Here is a 15,152-nt window from a genome sequence, read left to right on the forward strand (position 1 = left end):
TTGTGTTGTTACAGGGAGAAAAATGTATTCTTTGTCATTATAGACAAGGGGAAAGATGAGGTCTCCATAATGCCCGACGCTGTTATTACAGAGAGGAGCTTTCTGTACTCAGAGTCCTTGGAGAGCCACTCATGATGGCACCCGTACCCTCACTCTCTCTCCCCTGGCCCTGATTTATTTTTCCTCACAGCACTTAGCACCGCCAGACACAGCAGATACTTGCTTACTGACTGTCCCCCTGCCTCCCAGGCTAGAATTTTGTTTGGGTTCCCAGCTGTGTCCCCAGGGCCTAGAATAGTCCTGGCACTTAGTAGGCCATCAATAAGTATCTGTTGACGGCCCGAATGTTCTGAATGTCCGCGCTGTCGCTGTCGCTGTCACCGACCCCGTGGCGAGGGGGGCCGGGCGGGCTTGGCATCATTCCGGAGCACAGGGGAGGGGGAAGCGGACCCAGGGCAGGACGCGTGAAGCTGTACACAGGTCCGACAGCCTGTGACCTTGGGCCAGCCCTGCACCTCCTGGGGCGGGGGTTTCCTGGTCTGGCCCAGGGGGACGTCGAGCCCCCCCCCCCCCCCCCGCCCCGACACTGCGCCCATGCAGCGGCTCACTCGCCCGCCGTGACTCGCCCAAGGTCACCCCGCCGCGGCCCCCCAGGCCCCAGGCCCCCGCCGCGGGTTTTGGGGTGGGGGCCGGCGCGGGGCGGTCCCGGGGCGCCGCGCGCGCTGACGCCGGGCCCCGCGATGCGGCGGGGACGGGGCGCGGGGGGAGGCGGCGTCGGCGAGCGTCCTCCTTTTGTGCGAGCGCCGGCGGTTCGCCTTCTCGAAGGTAAACAGCGTTTCCTCTTCCTCCTCGAGGCGTCTCTTCCTTTTATAGTTATTTCTCGCCTGGCACTCGCCGGGGCCGCCGCTGCTGCTGCTGCCGCCGCGGCGGGGGCCGCTCGCGAACCTGTGGCGGTGACGTGAGACCGGCCAACCCGGAAACGGCGGCGGCGGCGGCACCCGAGGCTCCGAGGCTCCTGCGCTCCAGCGCCCGCGGCCGCGCTCCCCTCGCCGCTTGCCCGGCCGCCAGGTACGTGCCTGGGGCCCCGCCGCGCCGCCGCCCGGGCCGCCCAGCTCGCACGCGCGCCCCCGGAGCCGCCTGCGCCCGGCGCGGGTGCGGGTGCGGGTGCGGGGCGCGCGCGACGGGTGCGGGGACGGGGGGTGCGGGCCGGGCGAGCGGCGGTGGGAGAGGGGGCGCCGCAGGGGTGGGGGCGGCACGGTGGGCACCGGAGGACGCGGCGCGGGCGGGGGGCGGCGGCGGGGCGGGGGGGGGGGCGCACATGCCGCGGGGCCGCCGCCCGGGTCCACCCAGCTGCGGGGAGCGGGCGGCGGGGCCCCACGCCGGGAGGGAGGGAGCGCTCGGGGTGGCCGCCCCCCACCCCGACCCCTCCTGCGCGCCAGGTGAGGGCGCAGGGTCTAGCCCCCGCGCAGTGCAGCCCCCGGCCAACTTGCATTGGGGGCTGGAAGGCCAGCCGCTTCGAATAGAGGAACTAGAGGGGGTGAACGAAATCTCCATTGGCCTTAAGACTTCCTCCTGGGGTAACCACCCGCCTATGTTTAAAGAGCACTTCCTCTTTGCCCTTTATCTTTTCATCATCTTTTTTTTTTTTTTTTTTAATGGAAGTTCAGTGCAATCGGGTGGATGCCCTTGCAGCCTGCAGGGCTTTCCTGGGGCTGTGTTCACACACAGTGGGTAGCGAACCTGTGTGTCCCGTCCTAAGAGTGGGAGGAAAGAGGAACCGGGGACTTCCCTGGTTGGAGCCTGGTGCGGGGGGGGGGGGGGGTGGGGGGTGGCGGCTTTGATCCCCACCCTGCTGCAAGAAATGGAACCGATGGGGGAGGAGTTGAGCGGGAAGGAGGCCCCGCTGGGGAGTATCACGTGGACTTTGCACCTATGCTTAATTCCTGGCCCTGCCACCTTACTAGCTGTGTGACCTTGGACGAATCGCTTACCCTCTCTGAGTCTTAGACGGCTGTCTGTAAAATGGGTGCTTTGAGTAGGGCCTAGAGAAAGTGAGTGTGGACTTCCTGGCCTGGAGGGGGCGCAGTAATGGGAAGTGTCATTGTCAATCGCCTCCCCTTTAATTTCTGTATCCTCGCCGCCTAGAAGGGGTCCCTGGGCACCTGGGAGGCTGTGGGTAGATATCTGTGAAATGAAGAGCTGGATCGTGAATCTTGAGAAGTGAGTGGGGGTGGGTCTACATTTTGGCTTCCTTGCCCAGGACCATCCATCCCACAATCCGGGGAGAGCCACATTTTGCCACCTGGGATCTGTGTAATCCATCCCCTCCCCAGAGAAGGATTATCTTGTGAAAATATTGATTCCTTGTGAAAAGGAGCTTAAACTCTGACTTTGAGCCTCTCCTATTCTTGAAAGATTGCATTCTGTGGAAATGAAAAGGAAGCATCATGTTGATTGCCACCGCCAGATGACTGTCCGCAGAGGGTTGCCAGGGCTAACAGCTGGGCTGTTTTCCCAGACTTGGGGGTTCCTGGTAAACATGGAGGGAACCGGGGAGAGGTGGTTTTCTTCCTTGGTAGGGCATGCGGGAGTGGTCAGCTGGCCTGAGTTTTCTTCCTGGGGAGGCGTGTTGGAATTTGCATTTTCCAGATCTTGCCAGACTTTTGGCATGGGGAGGAGCAGTGTGTGTGCTGAAGGAGACCAGGGTGGGTTAAGGCACAGGGCGACTTGGAAATGGCCTTCAGATAAAGGCCTGGTATGGGTTTCTGCACTTCACTTTGGGAGATTTTCAGGTAATTTTGCTTCTCTGACAGCCGGCCCTTCTTTCTCAGCTCCCAAAGGTTTCTGTGCACCTCTCTTTGGATCTTAGCTGTGACATTCTTCACATCCGGAGGGCAGGAGGTGAGCCCGGGTGCTGCTACTATTCTAAGAGGCAGCCTGCTGACGTTTGATACGTGCAGATTCAGTTTTAAGATGTGGAGTGGTCACGGTTACCATCAAGGAGAGGTTTTATTCTTATTTTGCAGGACTTAGCGAGGGTGCAGGACTTGGCCCCATACCCTCAGCCAGGAAGCGGCTGATTCAGGATCCTTGCCCATCTTCCATCCACAGCACGCTCTCCCTTTTTTCTGTGAGCTCTGCTCCCTTCTGAATGGCCTTTGTGTTTCCCCTGGCACCTGGCAGGCTGGCATGTGCTTGGATACACGGTACACATTCTGTGACAGCCGAACAAAAGAGAGATGGTCCCCCCCCTTTGCTCTTTACGAAGGTACATTCGGTCTCCACCTCAAGGTCAGGGCACTGGCCCATAGGTGACCTTGAAATTGTTCTTTGACAGTTCCTCCCAAGTGCATTTTGATCCCTCATTCTGGAATCCCAGCCTCTGACAGCTCTTACTTCAGGATCCAGACACCGTGACAGGAAGGACTCATGAGGGACGCCAGTGTCACACGGCCTCAATTTGAGCATTGCTGTCACCTCCTTGTTTGAGGAGACCCCGGTCCCGTGGCTCCGGCAGCCTGGGACTTGGCCGTCTTCAGGGAAACCGTCTTGCAGGGAGCGCTGTGGAGGCAGTGTCGTGTCAGTGACAAATCAGATTTCAGATGGGTCCGCGTTAGCTCACCGCTGGTCAGGCAGCCTTCGGGAGGTCGCTGCACGCCTGGGACCCCCTTTTCCTCATCCGCCAACAGGCAAAATCATCTCCGCTCCAGCCGGTCCGTGTCACAGGTTCCTGAGTAAGAGGGCAAGACCCAGGTCCACATGCTCACTTTTGCCCCTTACTGCCCATCGGCCGCTCAGCAAGCGTCAGAGCCTCAGTGTTCTCATCTGTAAAATGGGACCGTGCAGCATGGGGTTGTTCTGCTCACGCGGCAGTGTGACGCCCGTAGCCGAGACCCCTGCTAAATGGCGATCACCATCTGCTTCCTCAGCTGGAGCTTCTCGAAGTCTAGACCCATGTCTCTGTTTTCACTGGGCTTGGAGTTTCTCCAGAGAAGTACACTGAGGTGAGAGGGGACTGGCTGATGGCATTCTCTTTCACCTTCCCTGTCTGGCCCCGCTGGATAAAGGCCCGTGTTCAGATGGCGTTTTTTCATCCATTGCTGAGGGCAAAGGTCTTCTTTTCTTCACTGTCTCCTAAAGTTAACTCTTGGTGTGCTCACGGCACTCACTTCCTGTGTTCTCATCACCTTTGCATGGACCCCTCCAGCTTTAACGCCAACACCTGAGTCCCTCAGATTCTCAGATAGGCAGAGTTCCTGGTGCTTGGGAATGAAGTTTCTGATGGTCTGGAGAGGGGTGACGGGCCTCTCCAGGTTGAAAGAAAGATAGTAACTTTGTAGCCCAGAACACATGAGGTTAAGGGCAATTACATCTTTCCTGTTGTCCTGGTCCACTTGTAGCGGCAGTGTGGCTATGGCCTTAGGGCCCGGCCTGCCTGGGTTCGCCTCCTGGTCCTGCTGCTTACTAGCTCTGTGACCTTGGACAAGCTTTGTCCTCTCTCTCTGGGCCTTCTTCAGCTCGAACGTGAGAGGTGTTGTGAAGATCAGCTCTGATGTCACGTGCAGCACCTCCCAGCACCGTGCATGGCGCAGAGGAGGTGCTGTGCCAGTGTGGGTTCCTGTCTCCCCGTCCCCACGGCTCTTTCCATCCCCACCCCTGCCCCATTGTCCTGTCCCTCTATGAACAGGGCTCCAGTTCCCCCTGGGAATTGAGCCCTGGGCTGGCAGTTCCAGGCTAGATTCCAGTTCAGGGCGCCATGCTTTCCCAAACCAGTCGTTGGTTTGGTTTGACTGGCCGTCATATGGCGCTTCCACTGAATGGGAAGATAATTGTACCAGAGCTTGTCAAGAAGAGTAAATCGGGGAGTCACTGAGTTTACGTTCCGTCCCATTGATTTTTTTTTTCTCCTTTCCAAAGACTTACTAGCTGCCATCTGCTCCAAGGAAAGGAGACATCATGTTCGTAAATATATAAATAATCGAAGTCAACGAGATTTGTTTAAAGAAGTGTGGCTGAGAATGATTTTAATAAATATTTAAGATGATCTGAAACCATTAGAGGAATTGCAGGGTTTATTAAAAAACCAGAAATGTGTTTTGGAAAAGTTTCTTTTCTTTGCAAGTTGAATAAATGTCAAGAGTAGAGAATGAGGGAGGAGGATTTTCTGAGCATGGACACAGGGCTCCTGAGGGGCAGGTGGCCCGCCGGTCTGCTTGTCTCTGTTGGAGGACATTGGCAGCTGGGCAATCATCCATTTATAGGGGCTGGCGGGTGGAGAGGGTGACGGTAGCCAAATCCACAGAACCAAGGGTAAGGGACCTCAACATTTTCGAGAGCTGCTTGAGCTTCCTTGAGACTTGGGGGGTGGGGATGGGGAGCCAGCGGGTAACACAGGGCAGGAATCACCCTAGGGCCTGTACATTTCAGATCCTGTTTCTTCTAGAAGGTTCCTAAGACAAATCTCTTTTGGTTAATGACGGGCTGCTTTTTAGTGAGTCCTGCTAAGGTCCATAAGTTGGAAGGCTTCTAGGTGGTCAGAGCAAGGGATGTGGGGTGGGGGCAAGTCAGAGCCGGGGAGCACCTTGGAACAGTGCTCCCCAGACTGGAGTGTGCCCCCAGATCAGTTGGGGTTCCTTTGCAGATTCTGAGTCAGAGGCTGGGGGTGTGCTGAGATTCTGCATTCTTTACGCTTTCCCATAGGAAGCTCTGGTCCGTGGACCACACTTTAAGTAGGGAGAGCATGGAGGCCCCCACTCCCGTCATTCGTTCAGGACCTGGACTGACATGGATGTGAATCTGAATACGACACCCGAGGGTCTGAAGGCAGCTGATAGTTCAGTTAGTGGAAGAGGCAGCCTTGCCCATGACACACGATTAAAAAGATGGAGGCCTAGAGCAGAGTCCAGTGAGAACACAAAGGGGTGGCAAGAAGAGAGCCCCCATTATCTACCACAAGGCCTGTACCCTCGGAGCAGTTGAGGCGGGAAGGGAGGCAGTGTGAGTGCAACAGGTCTTCACACGTGGTTTGGGCTGGAAGGATCGAGCAGGAAGCTCATGCTCAGAGTGTCAGGGGTTAGGCGTCCAGGACTCTCAACTTAACAGATGAGGGAACTGGGACCCAGAAGGGGAAGCATCTTGCCCAAGAGGCCCAATCAGGCCTGGAACCTGGGTCTTAGCCGGGCCTTTCCACATGGCTCCACGGTGTCTGCCTGTGAGTGTCTTGGGGCGGTCTTCGGTGCAAGGCAGCCCCAGCCCAGGGACTGGTGCCGGCTGGGTGCCCTGTCCCAGCTCAGTGGTATCAGTGCTGTGGCCTTCCTTCAGCAAAGGACTAAGCACTTAAATCCACAGTGAAAAAGAAGGCCCAAGGCAGGGAAAGCAACAGCATCGAGTTCACATGCCCTCAGAGGCTGATGGCCCGCTTGCCCCCCCTCCCCCGCATCGTGAGATGTGGGGAGTACAGTGGGGTGCATTTATGCGCAGGACTCAAGGACGGGAGGAGGCTTGGGCAGCACGCGTCTTTGCTCATCTGCTTCAGGGAGCCCCTGGGACTGGCTCTGTCTGGCCACTTGGAGCTCTTTGGAATTTAAACCCAATGCCCACTCAGCAGACACTGCCACCCCGAGGAGCTCCCGGAGCCCCAGCCCTGCCACTCAGCCGTGGTGTGACCTCGGGCCAGTCCCTCACCTTGCTGAGCCGGGACTGTCACAGCGGAAGTGGGGCTGACCACGCCCGCCTCTCCGGGTACTTTGAAGGACTCAGTGAGGCCATGTGCATGTAAGCTGCTAGCTAGTCCCTGGCGGGAACACTCCCCAAAGGTCCCCCTCTTGCAGGCCCTCATCACAGGTGAGCGAGGACTGGTGTGTCCAGTGCAAGTGTTGGGCCAGGGCCGTCCGCTTGGCAGAGATACAAGGTCTGAACTTGACGGGAGGCAGATGTTTCTGGAAGATAACATCACCCTGTTGCGGTGGCTTTACGTAAAACCAGACACTGTGGCTGGCCCCACTGGGGGGTCTCCTTTGCTCGGGGAGGCTGGCAGGGTGCAGAGCTGGGCAGCCAGGGCCAACTGCGTGTCGGCTCGCCTGGTTCCCTTGCAGTGCGGCTCGGAGGTCGCACACCCTCCTCTGGCATCTCAGTGCCTGCTTTGCAGCCTGTTGTGCTCTTGCGTCAGAAGGCGTCTGACTGCGCCTGGCTCAGGGCCTGACGGCTGAGAGGTGCTCTAGAGTTTAAGGCCGCTCCCCACCCGGCCTCAGGGAGAGGAGCCTGCCGCTATCGGAGGCTTTTCCTGACTGTCTCTGCGCGGCCCCAGCTTTGCTCAAAACCAGAGTGGAAGTTGAATGCAGAAGACGATGTGGAAGTGAAACTCGGTCAGTAACATCCTAAAATGTCTGCTCTGCTCTCCTGAACTCCGGTTTCGTGTATTGCTCTGAACCCCGGAGGCCCCAGCGGCCAGGCTGTGTGTCTAAGATCACACGGGCTTGTGAATGAAAGCCGAGTGACGTTTTCCAGTCCTTGCTGAGCAGGCCTTCGGTGTCAGTGTTCAGTTGGTAATGCAGATGCATTACCAGATGCATCCTGCTATACGGTGACTAGAATTAGGCGAACACCTACTGTGTGCTAGGCCCTGTGATGGGTCTGTGTGGGGGGTACAGGGTGTGTGTCCCACTGCCACCCACACAAGTCTCTAAGGAGCTGTGCAACTTGAGAAGAGGAAGGCTTTGTTTCTTTGGGCTAACCCAGGCCCAGCCCCCTGCCCCCCCAGGTCCATTCTTGTCACCCAGGAACCAGAGAAGCTCTCTGGCTGGCTTTGGGGACAGGATAGCAGTGGGGAGTCCCTTGACACCAGACAGGACAGAGCAGCGGGCTGATGGAAGTGGGGCAGGAGAGAGGTTAGGGCTCAGGCAAAAGCCTCCCGGATCATAGGGCTCCCATGAGCATCACGTGGTGGGTTTTGGTCTCCCCTGAAATGGTAACAGCTTTCCCTGTTGAGCATGGACAACGTATATCTGCATATTTTATTTCTGACGGTCACAGGGTCTGTGCGAGGTGGGTCATGTTGTCCCCATCTCACAGGCGAGGACGCTGAGAAAACTCGGAGCCGGAAGGAAAACGTACCCCGCCACCGTGAGTGCCCACCCCCTATTTTGACTTCCTCTTTCAAGCGAACCTCGGCTGTAACTCCAAAAATCTCCAAAGGGAGCTGTCTGCAAAGAGTAGCCGCTGTTGCTGCTCGATGCTGCTTTGGAACGGGGTGGTTTTCATGTAGGCATCTCGGCCACCACCGTCACCAAAGCCACCTACTATGGCCAAGGAAAGTCAGCATTACGGAGCACTGCAAGTAGATGGATGACTTGGGCTAATCTGAGTGCTGAGGTGTTTTGGTAAATTCAGTGTGAAACTGACTCGTGCTATTAATACAGCTCTCGATGCATTTGGTGTTGGGAACTTAAGCACATCGCATGGTCTGCGGGCACCCCCACAAGAGAAAGATGTGGGGGGAGATAGGTGCTGTGGGCTCATGCTTTGGCGGCGGGTTGAATTTGAAAGGAGAATCTCCGTGTTTGGATACTGGTTGTTGTAGTCTTGAGAAAATAAGTGGACATAGTATTAATACTTCTGGTTCCTCCCATCCGATTTCAATCTGTGAACTTGCCAGAACATTCTGTGCATGTGTTCGTTCCCTCTTCCCCAGTACTCGTTTCATCTGACATGACGTGGTGTGCTTATGCTTCCTGGGTGGAAGGGCCAAGAAGCCGCATTGTTGACAAGCTCTCTCAGGTGATACTGGTGCAGAGGTCTCTGTTAGAGACCCAGTTGGAGAACCCCCCAGGTACTGTCCTCTCTTGCCCCTGTACCATCTGTTTGTAACTCTGGGTGTGCTGGGGGTGGGGTGGCTGGTGCTCAGAAGGAAAGGATATTGAAGATCACCTAGTCCCCTCCTTCCCAGGCTTTTTCAGGCCATGGCTCACGTAGGAAAGGGAATCTGTAAGGCATAGGTCGGGAGATGGGCAGTAAAAGAGGACGCATCTCCTAGCCGGAGGTGACGGTCCCAGGGCCACTGCCCAAGGTGCTGAGGAGGTCAGGGGTGCGATGTCTGGAAATTGCACTCGGACAGCGCTGATTTCTTCTCTAACGTGGGACCTGTTTGGACAGCCAGCTCGGGCGCAGTGCCAGGGCAAGTTTTCATGCCCAGCCCACCTGTCCTTGGTAGGCAGGTTATAAAGCCAGGGGCCTTCTCCCCACCCCCCACTCCTCAGCGGCACTGGCCGGCCTGGGAGGCCTGGTTTCCTGTTGTGATCTGAGACTGATTGTCCGCCACTACCTTACAGACCTAAAAGCACCGAGGGAGAGGAAACCTTACATGGAGTCACGTCTTAATCATGACTTTCAGAAGTCAGCACTACATGGTGAAAATGATCCCAGATAGTCTCCCAGCTTGTCCCTGAGGGATAGTTTGCCTACGTGTGATTTCATGTCCGCGATGCCGTGCAGTAACAGGTCGGAGTAGATGTATAGCACAGACAGCAGTGTATGACGTACAACTGAGTAGAATATCCAAAAAATAAAACCAATACACGTTAAGTACCACAGGCAAAATACACTTTTTCATTATTTAAACTTCTGTTATTTCTTTTTAAGATTTATTCATGCATTTGAGAGAGAGAAAGAGAAAGTGTGAACGGGGGAGGGACAGAGGGAGAGAGAGAAGCTCAAGCAGACTCCCCGCTGAGCATGGAGCCTGACGTGGGGCTCGATTCGAGGACCCTGAGATCACGACCTGAGCTGAAACCAAGAGTCGGATGCTTAACCAACCGCACCACCCAGGCGCCCCTTACTAACTTCTAAAAATTAAAAAAATCCCGTTTGGCCATTTGAGTAGAGCTGAATGTGGCTGAGTTACAGTAGCTTGGGATATGATCCCATTTTCGTTGTGGTGCGTCGGGGACTTCTTCAGAACATGCAGCCGTCCGACCCAGTGGGGCTACGTGTATCACGTAGGTATGCGTGACTATTCCAGGGGTCTCTCTGGCTTGAGTGTGATTGACTTTGGAGAGAATGCTGGGGGGACCAGCTGTCCTGTGTCATGTGTCAGACTCAGTAGACAGACAGAGGTGGCCTCTTTCAGGCTAGTGAGGCCTGACTCTATTTTTTTTTTTTTTTTTTTAATAAAAGCCAAGTGTCTGGTCACAGCAGCCCCTGGAGTGGGACCTTTGTGAGTGCCATTGATACTGCACAGCTCAAGGATGTGGTTGAATGCCCCAATCTGGAGTTGATCTGAGAAGGCTCCTGAGCCCCAGAGGGACCCCGGAACCTTGGGAGATGACCCGACTCCCCGAGGCACTGCCTCCCAGTGGGACCTTCTCTTTCCCAAGCAGCAGTTTCTCAAAGTTGCGGTGATGAAATGCAGGGGAAGTGTAGAAAAACGGCATTTGCATACTTGTGACTTTACCCTAGACCTCCCCCTTGCAGAAGTAAATGAGGGATAAACAAGGTATGACCTTTGAGTATCCCCACCCCCCTTCCGCCAGCAACTCCCTTCGTGACCAGGAATGTGGCTGGAAAATGCCTCTCTCGGGTAAATTGATCTTTGTCTCAAGACCTTGGACACTTAAAACCGAAAGAAAAGGAACCTGATCTTCCGTCGCCCGTCATATTAAGTAGCTGTTGGGACAGGAGGGAGGGAGTATCTGATTCCACTTTGGAGCTTATTCTTGTGTGTACTGTGGAGCTCCCACTCAACAAGGGGGAGTTGAAAAACCCCTGAGAGTGCATGTGCTGATGTGCAGAGACCAGAATGTTCCATAAGAGCTCTCTGCAGAGAAAACCCAGCAGATACCCCTGTCCCCACCCCATGATGCCTGTGGACAGTGTCACTGCCCCATGAAGGCACCTGTATCTTTTTGCTGGTGGCCAACCAGGTCCTCTAAAGACCCATCTGGGAAACCATGACAATTCATGTCAAGAGCCATGAAGATATTTGTAGCTTTTGACCCAGTGAACCTATTTCTTGGAAGCTTTCCTAAACGAGCAATTAAAGATATGGACAGAATGTGGCATAAAGATCATCAGTTCAGGGGGCACCTGGGTGGCTCAGTTGGTTGAGCGACTGACTCTTGGTTTCAGCTCAGGTCACGATCTCAGGGTCCTGGAATTGAGCCCTGTGTTGGGCTCTGTGCTCAGCAGGGAGTCTGCTCGTGATTCTCTCTCTCTCTTCCTCTCCCTCTGCCCCTGCCCCTGCTCGTGCCTTCTCTCTCTAAAATAAATAAATAAATCTTTAAAAAAAGAGATGGTCTGTTCAGCCCCTTTCACAATAACATAGTAAATTGGAAGTAACCTAAGTGTCTGAAATGTACTAAGTACTCCAATCAGATATCTTATAGCCACTGAAATGAGGGCTCAAGAGTCTGGGAGGACACTGAGAAAAGCACTTATTTGTAGGAAAAAAGATTGGAAGGAGGTACACACCAAGATGGTGTCTGAGGCCGTGCTGGGGGATGTGAATGTGGATAAATTTCCTTTCTCTCTTTTATGCATTTTCTGCAGTGTGGTTATGATATTACTTTAACTGGAAGGAAACCTTCTTCCCTCCCCTCTTCTGTGTGCCTTTCTTATCTCTTCGAAGAAACCTAGAGCTCTACTGTTTGCAGGGAAAGAAAGAAAAACCAATATTTAGATCACTTTATAAATAGTAAACAACAGAATGGAACAATCACTAAAACCGAGGCCCAGGCACGCCCGAGATTGAGATACTGACAGGCCTGATGGTAGACTGGAAGACAGTTGGAGAAAGACACAGCCAGTAGTCCTTGAATGTGCAGAGCGTCCTAGACCCGGGGGGAAGGAGCCACTGCTGCCCTTTGATAAAGGAGGTAACCCGGGGTCAGAGGTCCTGTGACTTTTCAAGACTCACCACCCCCCCCCCCCCGCCCTCCTGGTTAGCAGCTGATGGGGTGAAGGGCATCTGGGGACACCACAATGGCAGCGACTCTCATCGAGTCCGATGGAAGTTACTTTCGGGGAAAGGTGGGGTGAATGACAGCTGCCATGAAGAATAGCAAAGTGTTTTCGGTTGGGGTGACGGTTGGGGTGACGCGGTGTCTTTAAGGGCCAAAGTGAGCTTCTGGTTCCGGTGGAGGGAGCCACAGTCCAGCGCGTCCTCAGTGGGAGATAGACCAGCTTCTGTGCACGAGCACGTGGGTCCCCCTCCTCCTGCTCATGCAGAGAGAGGGGGCTGCGCTGGACCTCTGGGGAGGAGAACCTGCTGCCCGGGCGCTGTGGCGGGATGCAGGAGGCACGGAAAGGACGGGCAGCCTTCTGAGAAACCCGGAGGGAGCAGCCCCAGGCACCTCAGCGGGGGGCTGCACTGTCGTTGCCGGGATTGCAAATTTCCAGACAGTCTCCATGGTATTTAAAATGCTGTTTTCTCTCAAGTTCTATGTCTGTCATGCAGCCCACTTGTCATCTCTGCCTGCGTTTTGGAGAGGTTCTAGTTAAAAACTCCTTAGCCATTTTTTTCACGAAGGCACCGAGCATCAAAAGGTACCTGGTGCGCAGGTGCCCAGTGGATGTTTGATGGATAAGGGTATGAATTCATTTTCTGCTTTGGGTGGCAAATTGAAATTGGGGTGTTTTTTTAAGCGTTCATTTAAAACCCCGAGGTTCATAATCTTTATGTGGGTGTGTTTAGATACAAATGGGGACACGGTTTAGCATCTCACACAGACATTTATGAGGGTCCCGAACATCCCTTGTTTTCCCCATTCCTGTGGCCCTCTGTCCTGCCGGGCACTGGCTGCGTCCCTAGCACCTGCGGGGGGGAAGGGGTGTGGAGGAGATCAGGCAGGTGCGGGGCTGTGGGTGAGCGAAGGAGGAGCTGAAGCTCTCGCCACTTGCTGGGCTGGCCCTGGGCGTCCCCAGCTGAGTCACACCTGTTCCTCGTGCTGCAGTGTCCAGGGTCAGAGGAAGAAAGGGAAGGACCAGAGCACAGTGTGAAAAGCTGGCGACAGCAGGGTGCCCGGCACCCCCACCCCCAAATCCCCATCAGCACCTGGTGGAGAGATGGCTTTCCGCTCAGCAAGTAGGAGGTTCAGTGCAAGGTGGAGCCCTTGGGAAAGGGTGAAGCCTCTGGCCCTCCACGGTTGCACTTCCCTGGGGTCTCCGTTTCGGGGGCTCCTGAGGGGGCTCTACTGGGCGCACAGGCCAGCTGTGCCACTGCCTCTAGCTGCCACTTTGCTCCCCCGAGCCTCCCCCTCTTCACCTATGGAGAGACCATCACGAAGCACTCCTTACTCAGGAGTGAGTTGGGTAATATGTCTGTCACCTCCCCACGTCCCTGTCCTAATGACCCTACCCTGAGGGCACCATCACCTTGCACCCTTCAGGGGGCTGTGTCTGCTTTCTGGGGGGGAGAGCGGTCTTTTTTAGGTCTGCCCTGCTCTCCTCTCGCCCTTCCTTCCCTCTCCCTCCTCCCCCTCCCTCCTGTCGTCCTGCACGCCTTTCTCAGAGCATGGGACAATTCCTCTGTTAGACTGAATAATTGAGAGCTAACTCTAGGAACAGACGTCTATGAATAGATGTGCTGGAAGAAAGCATTTTTGCCAAGTTTGAGCTGAGCTGAGTATTGTCAGCACTGAATTAAAGATGAGCTTCCTGGCTCTCTGTTCTACTTAGCATTGACCAAACACTATGTCTTGAATCTTAAAAAAAAAAAAAAAAAAAGGAAGAGGAAAAAGTCAGAAAGTGGTTTATGTGACAGCAAATAAGGTCTAATCACAACACTTCGCATCCGTACAGTGCTTTGTGTTTATGCTGTGGCCTTTTCCATTAACCATCGCAAGGCCCTAAGGCTGGGCCTTTCTCTGGTTCAGGTCCTCAGGTCAGGCTCACAGCAGGCCTTGCTCCAAGAGTGTTTGCAGAATGCTTGCATACTTTTTTCAGAAAATTGAAGCCCAGAGAGGTTGGGTGATCTGTCCCAGGCTGCGCAGCTGGTCAGGACCAGAGTTGGGACTTAATTTCTTAGCCCTGGCTGCTCTTAAACGCCACTTGGTGGTCTCCTCTCAGATGCACCTCAGGCCGACAGGGAAACCGGAAAGTCAGAGACACAGCGTAACGAAGGGGAGGAGCCTTACTGAGGCCTCATCCCTCCTTTATTCTGGAGGCTAGAATTTCTTGTACTCTCAGAATTAGCCTGTTCTCGTGGTGGCCACATAACCTGTCTTCCCCTCTCTGTCCCCCCCCCCCCCCCCACGTGTTTAAGCATCTTCTCATTTGTATGACCCTCTCCGGATTTCTCCAAAGTTCCTGGAAGCCACCTGGGGTTGTGTTGTGCGGTGAGCGACAACTTAGTGTGTCACCCTGGGCCTTCTGCTGTGGAGCTGAGTGAAGGAAAACACTGGTTCTCCATGAGTGAGGACCATCCTCTCTATGAGGTGGTCCCCAAGTTGGGTCTCCTCCAGACCAGCCATGCTGCCTTGTTCCAGGCTTTCCATCGTCTTACCTGTAGCAATGGTCTTTCATTCACCAAATGCATCCAGAGCCCCTACTGTGTGCTGGGTACAGTACTGTGGGCTCTGTTCCTCACAGCAAATGCTGCCCTGTCCCCTCAGCCAGCTCGGGCCCTGTCTTCCTTGGGTCCCTGTGCCTTTGGAGTCTGCAGACTGCAGGAGGCTTTCGGAAGGCTGTGCCACAGATAGACTCCATGGGGAAGCCTTTTTGGGTCCAGTGAGTGAAAACTCAATCCTCACTGTTTTCTTTTCCTCCTTCTTCCTCTTCTTCCCCTCCCACTTGCAATAAGCATGCATTCAGCATGACTGTGGGCCAGGATTTGGGGCGGGCGCCCCGAGACAGAGATTAGCAGGATGCAGGCACTGCTCACAGAGTCCTGGACGGTGGAAGGGGTGGACATAAAAACAAATCATTGTATTAATATGCAAAAGGTTAAGGGTATAAAAACTTTAAAACTTGGAAAACGCTGATACACGTTGTTTAGGGGGCTGTAATCATATGTGGCAAGAGTATAAAGAAATGCACAGCAGTAATAAATGCCCAATTCAGGATAGTGCTTACCTCTGGGAACTGGGGAGATGAATATGATTGGGGCAGGGTATCCAGGGGACTTTGTATTCATTATATTTTATTCCTTAAGCTGGGCGATG

General features: G+C 54.7%; 1 protein-coding gene across 7 annotated transcripts in view; it reads left to right on the plus strand.

Annotated features, from left to right (window-relative positions):
- Nucleotides 1–779: 779 nt before the first annotated feature.
- Nucleotides 780–15,152, plus strand: part of CYRIB (CYFIP related Rac1 interactor B) — a 142,620-nt gene continuing 128,247 nt past the window's right edge. For 3 of the 7 annotated variants that reach the window (XM_045812219.2, XM_045812224.2, XM_045812221.2), the window contains exon 1: nucleotides 871–1,068. Coding sequence is in view for 1 of the 7 variants with exons in the window: in XM_087864620.1 (XP_087720746.1) it covers nucleotides 7,989–8,121 (133 nt within the window). In the remaining 6 variants the exon portion in view is untranslated. Of the gene's footprint in view, nucleotides 826–868; nucleotides 1,069–7,973; nucleotides 8,122–15,152 lie in introns of those variants that run through there. The other 4 variants (XR_015725683.1, XM_087864620.1, XM_087864621.1 and 1 more) reach the window with 3 other exon arrangements.

The sequence above is a fragment of the Ursus americanus genome, chromosome 9 (genome assembly GCF_024610735.1).
Source record: "Ursus americanus isolate L20-20 chromosome 9, mUrsAme1.1.p, whole genome shotgun sequence".
Lineage (NCBI taxonomy): Eukaryota > Metazoa > Chordata > Mammalia > Carnivora > Ursidae > Ursus > Ursus americanus.